Source organism: Miscanthus floridulus, chromosome 2 (genome assembly GCF_019320115.1).
Source record: "Miscanthus floridulus cultivar M001 chromosome 2, ASM1932011v1, whole genome shotgun sequence".
Lineage (NCBI taxonomy): Eukaryota > Viridiplantae > Streptophyta > Magnoliopsida > Poales > Poaceae > Miscanthus > Miscanthus floridulus.
Genome location: NC_089581.1, coordinates 12,619,782 through 12,637,333, shown reverse-complemented (window position 1 = coordinate 12,637,333; position 17,552 = coordinate 12,619,782). Strand labels below are relative to the sequence as shown.

At 44.0% G+C, this 17,552-nt stretch overlaps 1 protein-coding gene across 2 annotated transcripts; it reads left to right on the top strand.

Moving 5' to 3' along the window:
* The first annotated feature begins 15,151 nt into the window (after positions 1-15,151).
* On the top strand, positions 15,152-16,843 carry LOC136537953 (protein PHLOEM PROTEIN 2-LIKE A10-like). Of its 2 annotated transcripts, XM_066529929.1 has the most exons (2): positions 15,152-16,302; positions 16,452-16,843. In XM_066529929.1, the coding sequence occupies exons 1-2, from the start codon at positions 15,266-15,268 to the stop codon at positions 16,531-16,533; spliced, it is 1,119 nt and encodes a 372-aa protein (XP_066386026.1). In that variant the 5' UTR covers positions 15,152-15,265; the 3' UTR covers positions 16,534-16,843. The 2 variants fall into 2 exon arrangements, with proteins under 2 accessions (XP_066386026.1, XP_066386025.1); XM_066529928.1 differs by having other exon boundaries at positions 15,152-16,842.
* Positions 16,844-17,552: the final 709 nt, after the last annotated feature.

The following is a 17,552-nucleotide window of genomic DNA, read 5'->3' as shown; positions in this document are numbered from 1 at the left end:
CCGTTTTACCCAACTATGTTGTCAGAGTCAACTACAAAGGAAAGGGTATGACTATGAGAGCAAGAGATCAGAGGAGGATTGATCCTAGAGGTTTGCCTAGGATTCAGTATGATCATCGCTTTTACACTATGTTCCATCTGGATTATTATACTAGTGTGATACTTGCTAGGAATCTTGTGGTAGCCAAGTCTTAGTGGGTAGATTGGAAACATGTTAGAGAGCTACGGAAGTACTCCATTGACTATGCTATTGCCACTTGTCAACGCACAGGTGTATACATGCTCATGGAGTTTGTGCATGATTGGAACTCTAAAGTCATTGCACAGTTTTATGCCACTCTATTTGTGGAAGAGGAGCCGAGGCGTATGCATTGGATGCTTAAAGGGCAGTGGTACAGTGTTGACTACGATGCCTTTACAGCTTTTCTTGGCTTCTCAGAGGAGGACCTCTAGAGAGATAGGATCCACACCGAGCAGGTGTTACCTCCTGAGCAGCTCGCCTACATGTATCCACCAGGAGGTGAGAGAGGAGCAGTGGGGAAGGTTCTAGGTCTTCACCCTACTTATAGATACCTAGATAGGATATTCAGGAAGATTATTGACTGCAAGGGTGGAGACAAGGGCAACATTGTAGATTATTCCAGGAACCTGCTCCATAGGATGGCACCTAATGCTCAGCCATTCAGTGTGTTTGACTTTATTTAGTCAGAGATCAGGAGTGTGGGAGAGAGGCCCCTCAAGGGCTATGGATTTGCACCTTACATCATGTTTATGATTGAGAAGGTCACAAGACACATATTTGAGTATGACAAGAAGCATAAAGTTCTAAAGATTGTAGATGACTTGATAGAGATTGGGGTGCCTCTAGCAGGACCAGGAGGAGGAGGAGGAGCACCAGAGGCAGATTCACCTATAGGTGGTGCAGCAGCTGGATGAGCTTCTCCTCTACCACATGCTCCTTCACATTCTTCTTCACATTGCCATAGTCCTCTATCTCCTATTCGCAAGATGTTTAGTGCTATCTTTGGGATGTGCAAGGACATACGGACCTATCAGCAGAAGAAGAGGGAGGCTAGGAGGAAGGATATTTGGACTTTGAAGCAGATTGCTTCTAGACTTAAGCTTGATCCTCCTAGGTCTCCACTATTAGATGAGGCAGCTAGTGAGCCTAAGACTGAGGAGCAGCAGCAGGGTAGGTATAACGCAGAGTTTACTGAGTTCCTTTAGCGACAGCAGCAGCAGCAGCAGTAGGCTCCAAAGCACCCTAACACTTTACTACTATAGGCTTGGGTGCCTACTCACTCTCAGCCACATCCAAGTGCTATAGACGAGTATGCTTCTAACTGGTGGAGTGACCTCACAAGTAGTTTCTATGACCCGTCTAGTGCGGGTGGTTCTCATCCAATCGGTACTACATGCTTAGATGATGAGGATGTTGGTAGAGATGGAGAGGATGATGAGTGATCACATCTTTCAAAGATAGCTTGCAGCCCCTTTGTGCTTGGGATATCATTGTTGGACCTTTATGGTGATAGATGACAAAGGGGGAGAGAGACTGATTAAAGCTTCAGGATAGTTTCATTTGTTGCTTATCTTTGTACCTAAAGATATGTACTGTAGGCTATAGTTTCTTGAGCTTCATTGATGTATCTTGAGTTTGAGATGAGACTTACTTATGCTTTATCTATGTATCTCTTGAGACATGATCTTTATTCATATTATATTAGTGGCTTATGGACTTGAGAAAATGTGTAATGAGTGCTATGTGTGACATACACGAATTATATTTATAAGGACTATGCATGCTAGAATGAAAATATTTGATGTGATGCCTTTATATTTATTCTTGTGTGATATATCTTGTCATATGCATCACGGTTTTACTTTGTCACACACACATGCACCCCACGGATGCAATGATTTAGGGGGAGTCTCATATATGTTTTAGTATGTGCAACTGACATTTGAGGTCATTTTGTGGATTCTAATAAAAAGCACATACTAAGGGGAGCCTCTCATAAATAATTGAATCTAAAAGTTTAAATGTTTATATTCTTTTATAAGCTTTAATCAAGTTGTCATCAATCACCAAAAAGGAGAAGATTGAAAGTTCATCTAGCCCTTTAGTGGGCTTTGGATGATTGAATGACAACAAGATTAAATATCTAACCCATTTGCTAAGTGTGGACAGGTAATAGGTTATCTCATAGGTGCGTAATGAAAGCCAAAAATGATGTGTTGTTGTATAAATAATCTAGTTCAAGCACTAGACAACAATACAAATGGAATTCATGCAAAGGCTTATTTATTGTGGGATTTTCATGTACTGTGTGAAAGCAAGCTCATAAGAATTAATTAATGAGACATGAGAGATTGCATATGGAATGGTCTCATATTTGAAGCTTGCAATATTGAAATGAAAAAGATAACAATACAAATGAATGGATGATTCAACACAAGATGTGACTTGATGGCTTGAGATGGTGAAGATAGCAAGGAAAGGCTTCGAGGTACTAAGCAAGGGTGAAGGGCAAGCGATGGCTTGGCGGCCGAAGAACCTAGCTAGGGTGAAGAAGAAAGTACTTGCATTTAGTTGAGGTACTAATCAAGATATGATGGTCATGTTGATATGGAGGGTCAAATCACTATTGGAGTGTTTGATGGAAGTGACTTGATACATTTGGAATTATTCAAATTTGATGAATGAAATCAAGTCACGTGCTCAAGATGGCTATGCTCAAGTGAAAAGATCAATATCAACATGTTGGCACCCTCACTTGATGAAGATTGGAATACACAGCTTTGGTTGAAAGAGATCAACTCAAAATGTTTAAATTTGTTATACTCTTTAAATTTAAGTTAATAGAAATGTCATACTATTAAGAGGGATGTATCATGTTGATAGATAATCTTTCATAAGTGCTCAAGCCAACCCATGTGAGTTTTGAGTATTTGAGAGACAAAAGAGCTAACCCGTGTTTTGCTGGTCTAGCAAAACCGGACGTGTTCGGTATTGATACCGGACATGTACGGTATGTTACCAGCCACAATAAAATTCTTGTTATTCTCAGGTTGGTTCGTCAGGAGTTCTGACATGTGTCGGAAGTTTCGATGGTCGGGAGTTCCGACATCTCGTGTTTAATTGACTTAGATGGTTCACTGTCCTGGTCATACCGGACGTGTCCAGTATGGACGACCAGAGGCCAATGGCTAGTTTTCAAATGCCTTGAGAGTCGGGAGTTCTGATGTGAGTCGGGAGTTCCAATGGTCGAAAGTTTCGGCATGTGTCAGGAGTTCCGACACCTCATAAACTTCAACTCAGTTACTTAGTTTTTAAATATGCTGAGGGTTAGGAGTTTCGATGTGAGTTGGGAATTCTGACGGTCGGAAGTTCCAGCATGCGTCGAGAGTTCCGACGCCTCACAACGTTACTATAACTCAGTTACCGTTGGCGCAGTATAAGTCATACTAGACGTGTCCGGTATGGCAACGGCTATAAACGGCTAGCTTTTCAAGGGGGCTATAAATAACCCCAAGCCTCCACCTTTGAAGGTTGTTGATTCTGCTGATACACACACATTTTTTAGCCTTGCCAACTCTCCCAAACCCTCTCTTAGTGAGTGTGTGATCCTAATTGCTAAATCTATTAGTGGGTTGAGAGAAATTCAAAAAGAGAGCAATCCAACCACTTGAGCACTTGTGCATATTGTCAATCTCATGATTTACATTTGTTACTCTTGGACTCTTCGGTCCTAGACGACTAGGTGTCACTGGAGAGCACCCGAGATATTGTGGTTGTAAGGAAAATAGACCCTTGGCCCATTTACTTTGGATTTTGGTGTTTGATGACCAACACAACCAAATTGGACTAATGAATTTGTTAGTAATTGTTTTGTAGTTCAATAGGATGCAAGACATGACTTGGACGAAGGCAACATGATGATCCGATGATCAACACCATAAGCAAGACCTTAGAAGCACAAGAGAAGACTCAAGACATCAAGCAAAGTCCAAGCACGAAGATAGGAACCAAGCCATACGCAAGATTGTAAAGAAACGAGCTCACAGAGGTGACCAGACGCTGGACCAAACGCTGGAGGAAAGTGACCGTATGCTCCAATCAAGAGGCTCGGCAATAAGTGTGACCGGACGCTGGCGGCAAAATCAACCGGACGTAGGACAACAGAGTCCGGTCGAGTACAGAGAGGTTCCAGAGCGGCGAAAATGGGACCGAACGTGTCCGGTGGCATGTGACTGGACGCTGGCAGTGTCCGATCAGTTATTCTCGGCTCCAACGGTCGGGACGACCGGACGCGTCCGGTCAGGACATGATCAGCGTCCGATCAGTAGCAGAAAAGTGGGATTTCGTCCTCAATGGGGCTTATAAATACAACCCCCAACCAGCCAAATGAGTAAGGTGGAGCTGAGAAAACATACCAAGGGTGTTGATACACCATTTTAGTGATCTCCACTTGTATAGTGCTTAGTGTTTCATTAGGTGATTAGCATAGGTGCTTTGTGAAGTGCTTAGGTTGATTAGACCATCGCTTATGCCCTTGCTCTAGGTTTAGGCCTAGTGTTTAGTGAGGTTTGCATACCTCTTACCACTCGGTGCTTGTGCGCACCATTGTTGTATATTAGAGGGGCTTGTAGTCTTGCGAGATCACACCAACCGTGTCTGTGGTGTGGCCGACCACCGTGTACCGGAGGGAACAAGGCCCGCGGCGTTTTGGCCGGAAGCTTGATAGTGAAGACAGTGGGGAGCATCCGGGAGAGGCTTGCCAGAAGGCACATCGGAGACCCACTTGCACGTGGGGAAGGCCCAAGGCTATCCACGGAGTTACCCGACCAGGAGCTTGGCCCTTGCGAGGGATTCCTTGCGAGGGGCTCTAACGAGGACTAGGGGGAAGCTTGCACGCTTCTTGATACCTCAGTAAAAATACCAGAGTCGTCGATGGGAGTTTGCATATCTCTACCTTGATCTTTAGCTTCCGCATTTACATTGATTACATTACTCCTTTTGCAGTAGAGATAGCAACACACTAGAAAAATCGTAGTTGCATATTTAGATAGTTTATCTTTTACCTAGGTTTTGCTAGGGGTAGAAAAAGAGGCTATAGTTTAGAGTTAAAGTTTTAAGTTGCATAATTCACCCCCCTCCCTCTTAGGCGTCATGGTCCCTTCAATTGGTATCAGATACGGTTGGCTCAATTTGGACCTTTGGCTTAACCGTCGTTGAGCCGACACCATTTAGAGTGGTTGGGATGGATACCTCTAGGCCTTCGTACTTTGACGGCACTAACTTTCCCTATTATAAAGCTAGAATGGCTTGCTACCTTGAGGCGATTGATTTGAGAGTTTGGAGAGTCACTCGTGGTGGGATGAAACCCACTAAGAATCCTGATAAACCCACGAAGAGTGAAGAAAAGGAAATTCATTTCAATGCTAGAGCTAAAAATTGCTTGTTTAAATCATTTAGTATGGATGTGTTTAACCAAGTGTTCACTTTAAATACGGCACATGAAATTTGGTTAAAACTTCAAGAGCTCCATGACGGCACATCAAATGTTCGTGAGCAAAAACATTGTCTAGCTAAACAAAATTATGATTCCTTTACAATGAATGATGATGAGCTTGTTCGTGATATGTATTCTCGTTTGAATCTAATTATCAATGAGCTCCATTCAATAGGACTAACAAAGCTAGATGATGCGGACATAGCGAGGAAGATCATCTTCATGTTACCATAAAAGAAATATGCAAGCATCATCACCATCCTTCACAACATGGAGGACTTGAGCACCATGACCCTGGGGATAGTCATTGGCAAGATAGTGGCATTTAAAATGTCACGTAAGATGGGTCAAGAAGAAGCCTCTTCATCAAGCAAAGGCAAAGCTCTCGCATGTAGCGAGAAAAAGAAGATGAATGGTAAGCAAGTTGAGACAAGCTCAAGCTCAAGCTCCTTAAGTGAAGATGAAGAAAAAGATGAGGATGATGATGAAGAAGAATCAAGTGATGATGATCAATCTTCCTCCTCCACTTCCAACCTTGATGAAGAATCAATCAAACTTATCAATAAGGTGGAGAAGATGATCCAAAGGCTCAATGTCAAGGGTGTGCCCATCCAAATCCAAGATCTCATTTTCACCAATCAAAGAAATGAGCAAAGAAAGAGAGGATGCTATGGATGCGACGAGTTGAGGCACTTTGTGGAAGTTTGTCCAAATAAGCCCACACCCAAGATAAAGAAGAAGGCATGCAAGAACCAAGCCCTCACATCAATAAGGTCATGGGATAATTCTTCAAGTGAAGAAGAACACCATTACAAGAGGCGAGGGCACAAGCACACATCATCAAGCTCTTCTCGTATGTGCCTTATGGCACGAGGTAACAAAAGCTCATCCTCTAGTGAGAGTGATAGTGATGATGAAATATCTTCTTATGATGAAATTGTGCAACAAATTCTTAATTATGCTAAAGTCTGCACTAGTCAACAAAAGAAGCTCGAAAAATTAAAAGAAAAGCTAGGTAGTTCACAAGAAGCATACAAAACATTGCTTGAACAATATGAGAACTTTGCTAATCTCAATGTTGAACTATCTACTAAAATTGAGAAACTTGAGGCTAGTGCAACAACAAATGCATGCACAATCAATGATGAGCAAATTGTGAAGAAAAATGAAAAATTAAAAGAAAAATTAGCTAGCTCACAAGATGGTTATAAAAGTTTGCTTGCTAATGGAAATTATGTGCAAACATTGTGATGAGCTAACTAATAAAGTTGCTAATCTTGAAGCCGTTAGTGCAACCCCCCTCAAGGCATCTAAAAAGAAAAGTTCTATCTTTAACATATCCAAAAAGAATGTCTCTACTTCTTGTAATGATTTATGTTTAGACTCATCTTTGTGCAACCAAGTTTTTGTTGAGAAAGTTGTTGTAGATACATGCACACAAGTGGTTGCAAAGGAGAATGAGCAACTCAAGCAAGAAATAGCTTGCCTCACTAAGGACTTGACTCAAGTGAAAGGTAAGGCAAAGCAAGTCCAACTTCATCAAGATAACACCGTCAAGGGAGTGAAGAAGCTTGATGAAGGACAAACCGTGGTTTGCTACGTATGCCACAAGGAAGGTCACAAGTCCTATGAGTGCAAGGTGAAGAATGGAGGAGGAGCAAAGAAGAAAGAAAAAAAAGCAAACAAGCAAGATCTCTAACACCTACACCAACAAGGTGGACAAGAAGGCCTCCACACCATACTTGTTAAAGAAGAAGAAAAATGACAAGGTGGTATCCATCAAGGTAAACAAGCAAGCCAACAATGGGGTCAAACGCTTTTGGATGCCAAAGGAAATCATTTCCAACATGAAGAGCACCAAGAAAGTTTGGATCCCGAAAGGGAAGTGAGAAGTCCGTTGGACATCGAGGAATTTGGAGACTTGGCAAAAGTATGGGTGCATTTCATGGGGTGCATCTTGATAGATAAAATAATTGCTAAGTGGGTTAGTGAATACTATAGACCAAAATTCCCCATCCCATGTTAGGTAGCTAGATTCAATTTCCTTCAAGTAGTATCAATTTGCATTTCCTACAAGTGATATTTCTTACAAATTGGTATCTTTAAGCATCTAGTTACTTTTCATGCCTATGTTTGCATTTACATGCTTATATCTTTTGTCATGCACACACTAGGTATATCTTATGGTAGGCTTTCTTGGTTTCATTCTTAACCCTTGGAGCAAACCTACATGGTTTAAAATTGTTTAGGAGCACGGCACATAGCTTGTCTTTTGATTGTTCATCTAATATGTGCCAAAGTCCAAATTGTAGATAATTTCTCCCGAATATCTTCTTCAAAAATGATTCTCACATTCATGAGATGTCATCTTTCAAGTGGTATTATTGATTCTAAAATCAATGTGCATGACTTATACAAGTATCCCACACTTGTGTGCACAAATTTAGGGGGAGGTTACTCTACAAGTTGGATGCTTTGAGACTAACACCTTTTTAAGCTTATCATATGTGTAGTAGTCTCATTGCAACAAAAATGGAGTCCCCGGAGTTAAGCATCATACTTCAAATATCCACCACCTATTGCAACAGGTAGAAATCAAATTGGTTTTCACATGTGGTATTGTTAAACCAATATCATCATGTTGATTTCATTTTGATATTTATATGCTTTCTCCATGCTTTATATAGATTAAATTTTCTTGAGCAATAATTTACCAAATATGCATATGCCTTGCTTTCTATCATATGTATGCATATATTTAGGGGGAGCTTAATCTATATAATGTGAGAGTCAAATTTTGTGACCTATTCCACTTTATACACAAAGGATCACAAAGTTTGATCCTCCCTTGTGCTACTAATGTCTTCCTTTTTGGTGTTTGATTCCAAAGAGGGAGAATTTAGAGGACCAAAAGCAAGCATTAATGTTGGTAATGGTCTGAGAAAGGGAGGATAGTGGATTATGGATTAGTCTATGTAATGGGGAGCATTTGTAGGAAGCAAGACTTAAATCCATAATGCCACATGGGGACATTTGCAAGGGCAAGATAAGTGTTCAAGTAGTATCTTTTAGTCTCACAAGTAGTATCTTTTAGCATCATATAATCTTGCCCCTTGCATTGCATCCTAGCAAGTAGATAACCTTTAAATTCCAAATTTTTATTATTTGCTTCCTTTGGTCGTGTTGTCATCAATCACCAAAAGGGGGAGATTATAAGAAAAATGGACCCTTAGCCCATTTACTTTGGATTTTAATGTTTGATGACCAACACAACCAAATTGGACTAATGAATTTGCTAGTGATTGTTTTGTAGTTCAATAGGATGCAAGACGTGACTTGGACGAAGGCAACATGATGATCCAATGATCAACACCATAAGCAAGACCTTATAAGCACAAAAGAAGACTCAAGACATCAAGCAAAGTCCAAGCACGAAGATAGGAACCAAGCCGTACGCAAGATCGTGAAGAAACAAGCTCATAGAGGTGACCGGACGCTGGACCGGACGCTGGAGGAAAGTGACCGGATGCTCCGATCAAGAGGCTTGGCAATAGGCGTGACCAGACACTGGACCAGACACTGGTGGCAAAATCAACCGGACGCAGGACAGCAGAGTTCGGTCGAGTACAGAGAGGTTCTAGAGCGGCGAAAATGCGACCGAATGCGTCCGGTGGCATGTGACCGGACGCTGACAGCGTTCGATCATTTATTCGTGGCTCCAACAGTCGGGACGACCGAACATGTCCGATCAGGACGTGATCAGCGTCCAGTCAGTAGCAGAAAAGTGGGATTTCGTCCTTAATGGGGCTTATAAATACAACCCCCAACCGGCCAAATGAGTAAGGTGGAGCTGAGGAAACATACCAAGGGTGTTGATACACCATTTTAGTGATCTCCACTTGCATGGTGCTTAGTGTTTCATTAGGTGATTAGCGTAGGTGCTTTGCGAAGTGCTTAGGTTAATTAGACCATCGCTTATGCACTTGCTCTAGGTTTAGGCCTAGTGTTTAGTGAGGTTTGCATACCTCTTACCACTCGGTGCTTGCGCGCACCATTGTTGTACATTGAAGGGGCTTGTAGTCTTGTGAGATCACACCAACCGTGTCTGTGGTATGGCCGGCCACCATGTACCGGAGGGAACAAGGCCCGCAGTGTTTTGGCTGAAAGCTTGATAGTGAAGACGGCGGGGAGCATCCGGGAGAGGCTTGCCGAAAGGCATGTCGGAGACCCACTTGCGCGTGGGAAAGGCCCAAGGCTATCCACAGAGTTACCTGACCAGGAGCTTGGCCCTTGTGAGGGGCTCCAATGAGGACTAGGGGGAAGCTTGCGCGCTTCTCGATACCTCAGTAAAAATACCAGAGTCGTCGACGAGAGTTTGCATATCTCTACCTTGATCTTTAGCTTCCGCATTTACATTAATTACATTACTCCTTTTGCGGTAGAGATAGCAACACACTAGAAAAACCGTAGTTGCACATTTAGATAGTTTATCTTTTACATATGTTTTGTTAGGGGTAGAAAAAGAGGCCATAGTTTAGAGTTAAAGTTTTAAGTTGCCTAATTCACCCCCCCCCCTCTTAGGCGTTACGGTCCCTTCAGTGGTGTGCCTCGGAAATTTTGTAACGGTCGATTCCGCCGTCTTGGAATCAACTAGTGGAAGGAGGAAAAGGAGTTGGAAAAGACTCCGACTAGAGTGACCTTCGTGGTACCCTTTAGGACTGACCTTCACTGGGTCGCCCGCAGCCCTCTCAACGGAGAGTAGGACTCAAACGAGTTTGAACTTCGGTAAAACAAATATCGTGTCTTAATTCGCATTTCATTTGATATTTGTGTTGCTCCAGCTCTTGTGTAGGTTCTCTATGTATATTGTCATCTCTAGTAGGTACCTGTAGTTTGGTTTGAAGATAGAAATTGAAAGGAGCAAGTTCGGGATTGATCTGCAGAAATCGTGTATACCAGACACATCCAGTATTAGAGCTCAAGGCTGAATATTATTTGATCTCTGTTCTAACTTTGTGTTGTAGGGTTGTAGCTTCTAGATATATTCTTTATACCTTGTTTACTCTATGGCTAACTTATGAGGGGTGGTATTACTCTTAATTTGGAGTTTCCATTTTGGAAACTCCCTTTTCTAATTGTTTCCGCATTTAAAGGTGTTGATTTTCAAAAACACCTATTCACCCCCTCTAGGCGGCATCCTAGGTCCTTTCAATAAGTCTATGACCTGACTACCATCCACAGCAACGGACGGTCCTTAATCGACACGAACAGAGAAAATAGTGTAACCCAAGCTAAGCCCCGTTGGTCATGGGACACAACCTGTTACACCCACCAATTCCCATACTATATCCCTGCCCTGCCTATATTTTTCCTTTTATCATTTTATTATGAGAGTAATAATAATTTCCTATTATGAGCAACGGCAGGTTACTCACGCTACCAATGACCTAAGCATAGCTTCTACTCAAACCTACACTAGTAAGACTCTTAGGACAGGTGTATCTATGCATGTGGTTTTCATAAAATTCCTATAACGTAAATGCACAACACATATATATACGGTGAATTATAAAATAGAAGTTATGCATCGGGGCTTGCCTTGGATAGGTGCGGTGTCAGCTGAGTCAGTCAGTGGCGGCTCCAGGACCTCCTCCTGCACAAGAATCTCCTCCTCGTACTCCTCGATGATCTCCTCGATCTCGTGATCGCCGGTGGTCACGATCTTTGCCAACTTGTTCTCTACATGCATGCGATGATGATGCAACACTTAACATTCAGGCAACAACAACTCTTAAACTAAGAATGCGCATACCAAGCTACTAAACTTGCTCTAATGACTAAGATACTAAGCTAATTATCATCTTCATCAAGCAAGGTGTTGGATTCAACTAACAAACACTTAGTTTTGTAATTTAAGGGTATATCTTTATTTCCACTAATGATTTAATGTATACTGAAATGAAGAGCATTTAACTACCTTAATGCTTGGTCTATTCTAAGGCTACAAAAATTACAGTGAGCACATAATAATACAATGAAGCTACTAAAAAATTCTAGGACTAAAGCTATGATCAATTTACCATAAAAATTTCTATAATAATTAACTTAATATTATTAAGCATCCTAAAATGATCTAATAGCTCCTAATGTCAACAGGTATAAACATAAACTAAATACACCAACCGATAGAGCATAATTTTAGAAACTTAACAAAATTTATTTCATAATTTTTGGACACCTACATGATTTTATATAATTTACCAAAGATCAGCTCAAAAATTAAATTAGAAAACAATTGCTAATTCCTTATGAAAAAAGAAAACTAAATCTCCCGTGCGGCCCACATGTGCGGCCCGCGCGACATCGCGAGCGCGCAGTGGCCCGCTCGTGAGGCGGCCCGCGACGGGGGAGTCCCCCGCGCGTTGGCGATTTTGTAAAAGAGATCTCGAACTCCTCCCAATTTACAACTAAGTACTAACACTATTTTCTCCTCTCTCTCATACCTTCTCACTTAACCCCTTGGCTTTTCCCTAATTCACCCGCGCGCACCCCCAGCGACTCAGCGCACGGCGGCGCGATGGGTGATGACACGGTGCGACCATGCCAGCCACCCGAGGCTCGCACTGGCCCGTCGATCAGGCCAACCTTCAACTACGGTCCAACCGCCTACACCAAGCAACAACGCGGGGCAGCGGGACGCGCTAGAGCGAGCTGCAGCGATGCGCGATCGTCCGCGGCGGCAGCGCAGCTGCCCCGGCGATCGAGAGCACCTAAGAACCTAACTAGCTAGCGAGGGAGCATCAGTAGACTACCATGGACCTATCCAAGGTGATGGTTAGGGTGGAGGATGATGGAGGAGGTGTGGCCATGTGTGGCCAAGCCGTACGATGGCGTACCGCGGTGGCGCGGTCGCTTCAGCGGTGACGAGGAGGCGGTAGCGGTTCCACTAGCATGCGCAAGCTGGAGAGGGAGGCAAGGCAAAACTAGTGGCGCAGGTGAATTGGCTTGGAAGGGACGGTAGGAGGGCTGCCCTCGTCCACGGCTGGACGCGGCCTTATCGGCACGGCGGCAAAAAAACACCAAATTGGAGCTCGACCGGGCGTCATTCAAGGCGGGGTAGGGTCTAGCAGCAAGAGGACTTGATGGTGGAGACGCAGGCGCATGGAATTGAAAGGAGATGTCTACTCGCTGGTCAATTGGTGGGGCATGACTCCGACGGTGGCAGCAGAGAGAGAGAGAGAGACAGGCCGGTAGGTGGCACAACATGGCCTCGCCTTGGTGGGACGTGCTCGGTGCGATCGGGAAGGCATGCGCGTAGGCGCAAAGTACAAGCGCGCGCGTCCCGGACTGGCCATGGCCCGCTCAGAGCAGCGCCATAAATGGCAAGGTGACGGCGAGCACGGCCACGTGCGCGCGGCAGTGGTGGCCTCGAACAGGGCCAGCAATGACGCAGAGGTGTAGAGAGAAGCGCGGACGTAATGGTGAGGCGACAGCACTGGCATCGACTGCGTCCCGGCGCGGGACAGGCCGGTAGTGCGACAGCGCTACGGGACAGACAGCAGTGCCGCACGGCCATGCAAGCAGCAGCGGCGGCTCTGCGCAGTAGAGGCTAGTGGCGACCAGGCCAGAGGTAGCCGCGGCCGGCCATGCGCGGCAGGGCGCGCATGCGCGAGCGACCAGTGCGGCGACGGCATGCGCCGGAGCATGGTGACCGAGTCCACCCGGCCAACCAACTTAAGAACATGTCGTGCACGCATTTTAAAGCACCTATAACAACTAAACGGCTGCTTCTAGACCTAAACCATCTTCACCATGCTCAAGATGGCATATGAGGCTACCAAACCGAGCTAAAATATAACACCTTAACCCAATTTCGCAAAATAAATTGCCAAACATGACATTGTCTAGCTGTCTATATACTTAAAAATCTTCTAAGTCTATGAGCTGAATTTGATTCCAAATTGCAATTCTAGGATATTTGAAATGTTGGCTAGCAATGTTATTTTCAACAACAAGGATTTCATTATCATCTACAAAGTCCATACTCCAACTTTATTTAAGCGCCACATATATGTTCTATAGTATTTTTATTCAATAAAAATTAGTTTTAAACCCTACTTGATACATATGAGTTATGGAATAGCTTATCATTTAACATTTTTATTGATCATCTGAAGTTACAAAAATGTTATCTACACCTTCCATCACATGCACTATCACATAAATATGATGCACATGACATGGTTTGGTAATTTGTTTAGGGCGTAACACCGAGGGTGTTACACTTGTGAGGCAAAGATGGAAGCAGGTGAGGCGTCAAGATATTTTCACAAATAGAAATAGATCGATATATCGTGATGGACTGGACTATAGGATATGCTGGTGCATACCTGACATACCCTATAGATCTGCCCCTGATCATAAAGGCCACTGTGGAGGACTAATCGCGTAAAGGAGATGCTACACTCACATAGTTATGCACCTAATTCAGGATTGCCATAGTATTAATCGAAGAACAAATTTGAACAAATCAGATTTCCATGGACATCAAAGAACGAAGCCAATCAAACCATTCAGACCAATCTGATCCATCTAAATAATAATGGATTTGAACAAGGATGGATGAAGTCAAATTGAAGGAGGAAGAGGTGGAAGGTGGCCTGTGCCGGCAGATTGAGAGCAAAAATGTTGGCGTCGATGTTCATGGTGAGGCTAAGAAGAAAGAGTCTTAGATGCGCTGCTGCACGGTAAAGATGTTGCCCTCGCATGGTGAGAGTGGTGACGGCCACCTCGCTAGCTCCGCATCAAGGCCCCAGCCATCGTGTGGCATCTTTGGCAGTGGCTTATCTAGAATTTTACCTAAGGGTATGCCACACAAAAATATTCATATACAAATTGATAAACCCATTTACCAATTCTGTAGAAGATTACAAAATTTGTAGCATAATTCCATATACATGCACTAAATAATAGTATACATGCACTAAATAATATGATAAATCTTTAATTTAAAGATTAAGTTGGAAGCTTACACGTATTACAATATAAATAGTTTAATACCATGCTGATAATTTAAAATGAGGCATAGAAAGATAATACAAACTTACAATGGTATTTGTCTAACATTTTAAGTTGACGCTTTCTAAGAGATATCAAATATGATTGTCTTGATTATTATAGAAAAAAAATAGAAGTAATATCTTCACTTATCCTCATAACTGGACAATTTTTTTTTATTTAAAAAAAGCAATGCAAATCACATGCGATCGGGATGATAGAATCATATTTCATAGAATCACATTATGCAGTATGCTACGATTATAAAGCATACATGATATGAATATCTGATACTATCTTTTGGTGATGTACATAAATATATAAACATGATGTAGTCTTTTGGTGATATACACAAATCACAAGCATGATGTAGTCTTCAGATTTATTCGAACTTGTGTATCCTAATTTTTTTTTATCTCAAATCATTCAAAATCTAGTCATCATGTGGATAGGAAACGTAGACTGAAAAAAACGTGGCACACACTACGGGGTACGCGTTCGTGGAGTCCTGGACTCATCCGACACGGCTTGACAGTTCACACCGAGCGGAGCCCGGAGCACAAGTGCACAACCGCCGCGGGCCACAGCCACAGCTCCCACAAAACACTAACCCGGCACGCTACGCTCACCGCCGTACCGTTCCACGCGGCCTCCCCAACTAACCCTATCGCCCGGCGACCGGGACGACCGCGGATGGACCGCCTCGTCGCCTTCTCCCGCCGCCGCCGCCGCTGGATCCTCCTCGCCGCGGCCGGCGCGGCGGCGGCCGTTGGCGCGTACAAGATCTACCACCACCCGGCCGTCGCGGAGCGGCGCCGCCGCCTCGTGCGCCTCGCCGCCGCCATCGCGGCCTTCGCTGACGCCGCCGCGTCGTCCGCCGACACCGCGGCGCTGGTGGCCTCCGATCTGGCCGACTTCGTCCGGTCCGACGCGGACGAGGTCCCCCGCAGCGTCAAGCAGCTGGCCAAGCTCGCTGCCTCCCCTGAGGTCTCCGCCACCGTCTCCACCCTGTCCGAGGCGGTGACCTCCGGGATGCTTCGCGGCGCGGGATCCTCTAGCTCCGGGCCCGGATCCGGCGGTACCGTGGCCCTCTCCGATCGTCTCGTAGACAAGCTCTTCTCCGACTCAGGCGAGCGCCTCGCGGCCGCGGTTGCCGGGAGCTTCGCCCGCCATCTCGTGCTCGCCTTTTACGCCGCTCCTTCACCTCAGGGGGAGGCGTCCTCCTCCTCCCCGACGATGTGGGTCAACGTGGTTGCGACTGGAAAGTGCCGGAAGGCGATAAGCAACTGGGTTGAGGTCTTTGTGGGCACCGCTGTGAGGGAGTTCATTGACAAGACCATCCACATCAACACCTACGAGCAGCTCTTCGAAGGCCTCACCAATCCGAAACATGATGCCAAGGTCAAGGAATTGCTTGTTTCAGTGTGCAATGGTGCGGTTGAGACTTTGGTGAAGACCACTCACCATGCCCTGTACACTACTAATGGCAAATTGGATGCAAATGGTAGTGGCAGTGGTAATGGCAATGGCAATGGAGTTGGGGAAGGGTGGGTGGAGACGGTGTCGAGCACATTGGCAGTTCCTAGCAACAGGAAGTTTGTGCTTGACGTTACAGGGAGGGTCACATTTGAGACAGTGAGGTCATTTCTGGAGTTTGTTCTTTGGAAGCTGCAGGATGGGGCAAGGAAGGGCAGTGACTCTGTTGTTGACAGTGGGCTGCGCGTCTTGAGGTATATGAGCGATAAGTCCATGGTTATCGCTACGATCTGCATTACATTGTGCTTGCATGTGTTGAATGGGACTAGGCTCTTGGTAACAGCTTGAGAGTGTGCTTGTTTGGCTTTCCTAATTGAGCACATTTGTTTGTATAAAACTGTAGGAATCATACTGAAACTGTAAATCCAAAAAGAGTGGAAGAAGATAAATTGTGCTGCAAGATTCTGTTATGCCTGTATGCTTGAGATTGGTCTACACGGCTGTAGTGAGAGAGTTGTTGAACTGGAGTACTACCTGTTGGCAATCTTATTTGTGGGACTAATTGGCACTTAGATGCCTGCTGTCATTGAAGCTTTGTTTTTTTTACCAGTATAGCATCACTAATATTGTGGGGGTCGAGTTGATCCACTAAACTGTGTGCTTTTGTATCTCTTGTCATCAATGATGTAAAGCAGAGCTTGCCCATGTGATTATTGAATTATGTAAGATCTCAACTTTGGTTTCTATTATTTGAGTTATTTACTCGCTATCTCACTATAAGATTTATTTAGTGTGTTGATCGATGAAATGGTATCTTATTGTCTTGATATCAACTTCTGAAGTATTCACAGATCCTAGTCACACCAACTTGATATTCATCTCTGTTTTTTCTTCTTTAAGGGAAGCAGGAGCACTGCTCGCTCCTTTACTTGTTACTCATCTTGATCTTTATTTCGCAACATTCATAAATCCTAGTCAGCTAAGTCATCATTTATATGGTGTGATATACCAGTCTAGACTCTGGCGACTTGGTGAATCTGATGCTCACTTGCTCTACATGTGTACGTGTATTCCAGAGATGAGTAATTTTTGGACCTTGTTCCTCCATCTTAGTCTGATAGTGTCATTCACTTGAGTTTACATTCAGACTTACTTTTGGTTGGTTGGTGCAATTTTCTCTCCTTATTATTGACACGGAATTTCACGATCTGACTGTTCACGCTTCATACTTCGCCAGAACTAAATTAGTGCCATATTTATGATATGATCTGGCAATGTATAAATTGGTGGCCTGGTTGTGTTGATATGCAAATGTGTTACAAATGTTAAAAGTTATTAATTTATTCGATCTGAGCTCATCCGTCTTGGGACGTCACTTTGAATTTTGAATGCCAGTTATAGCTTGCTTAATTGAACATTTTTCTGTTTCACTGTGCATCTTTACCGGGCTACCGCGTGTGTTATTTTTCCTGGGTCCACTAGACAACTACATCTGCGGGGATGG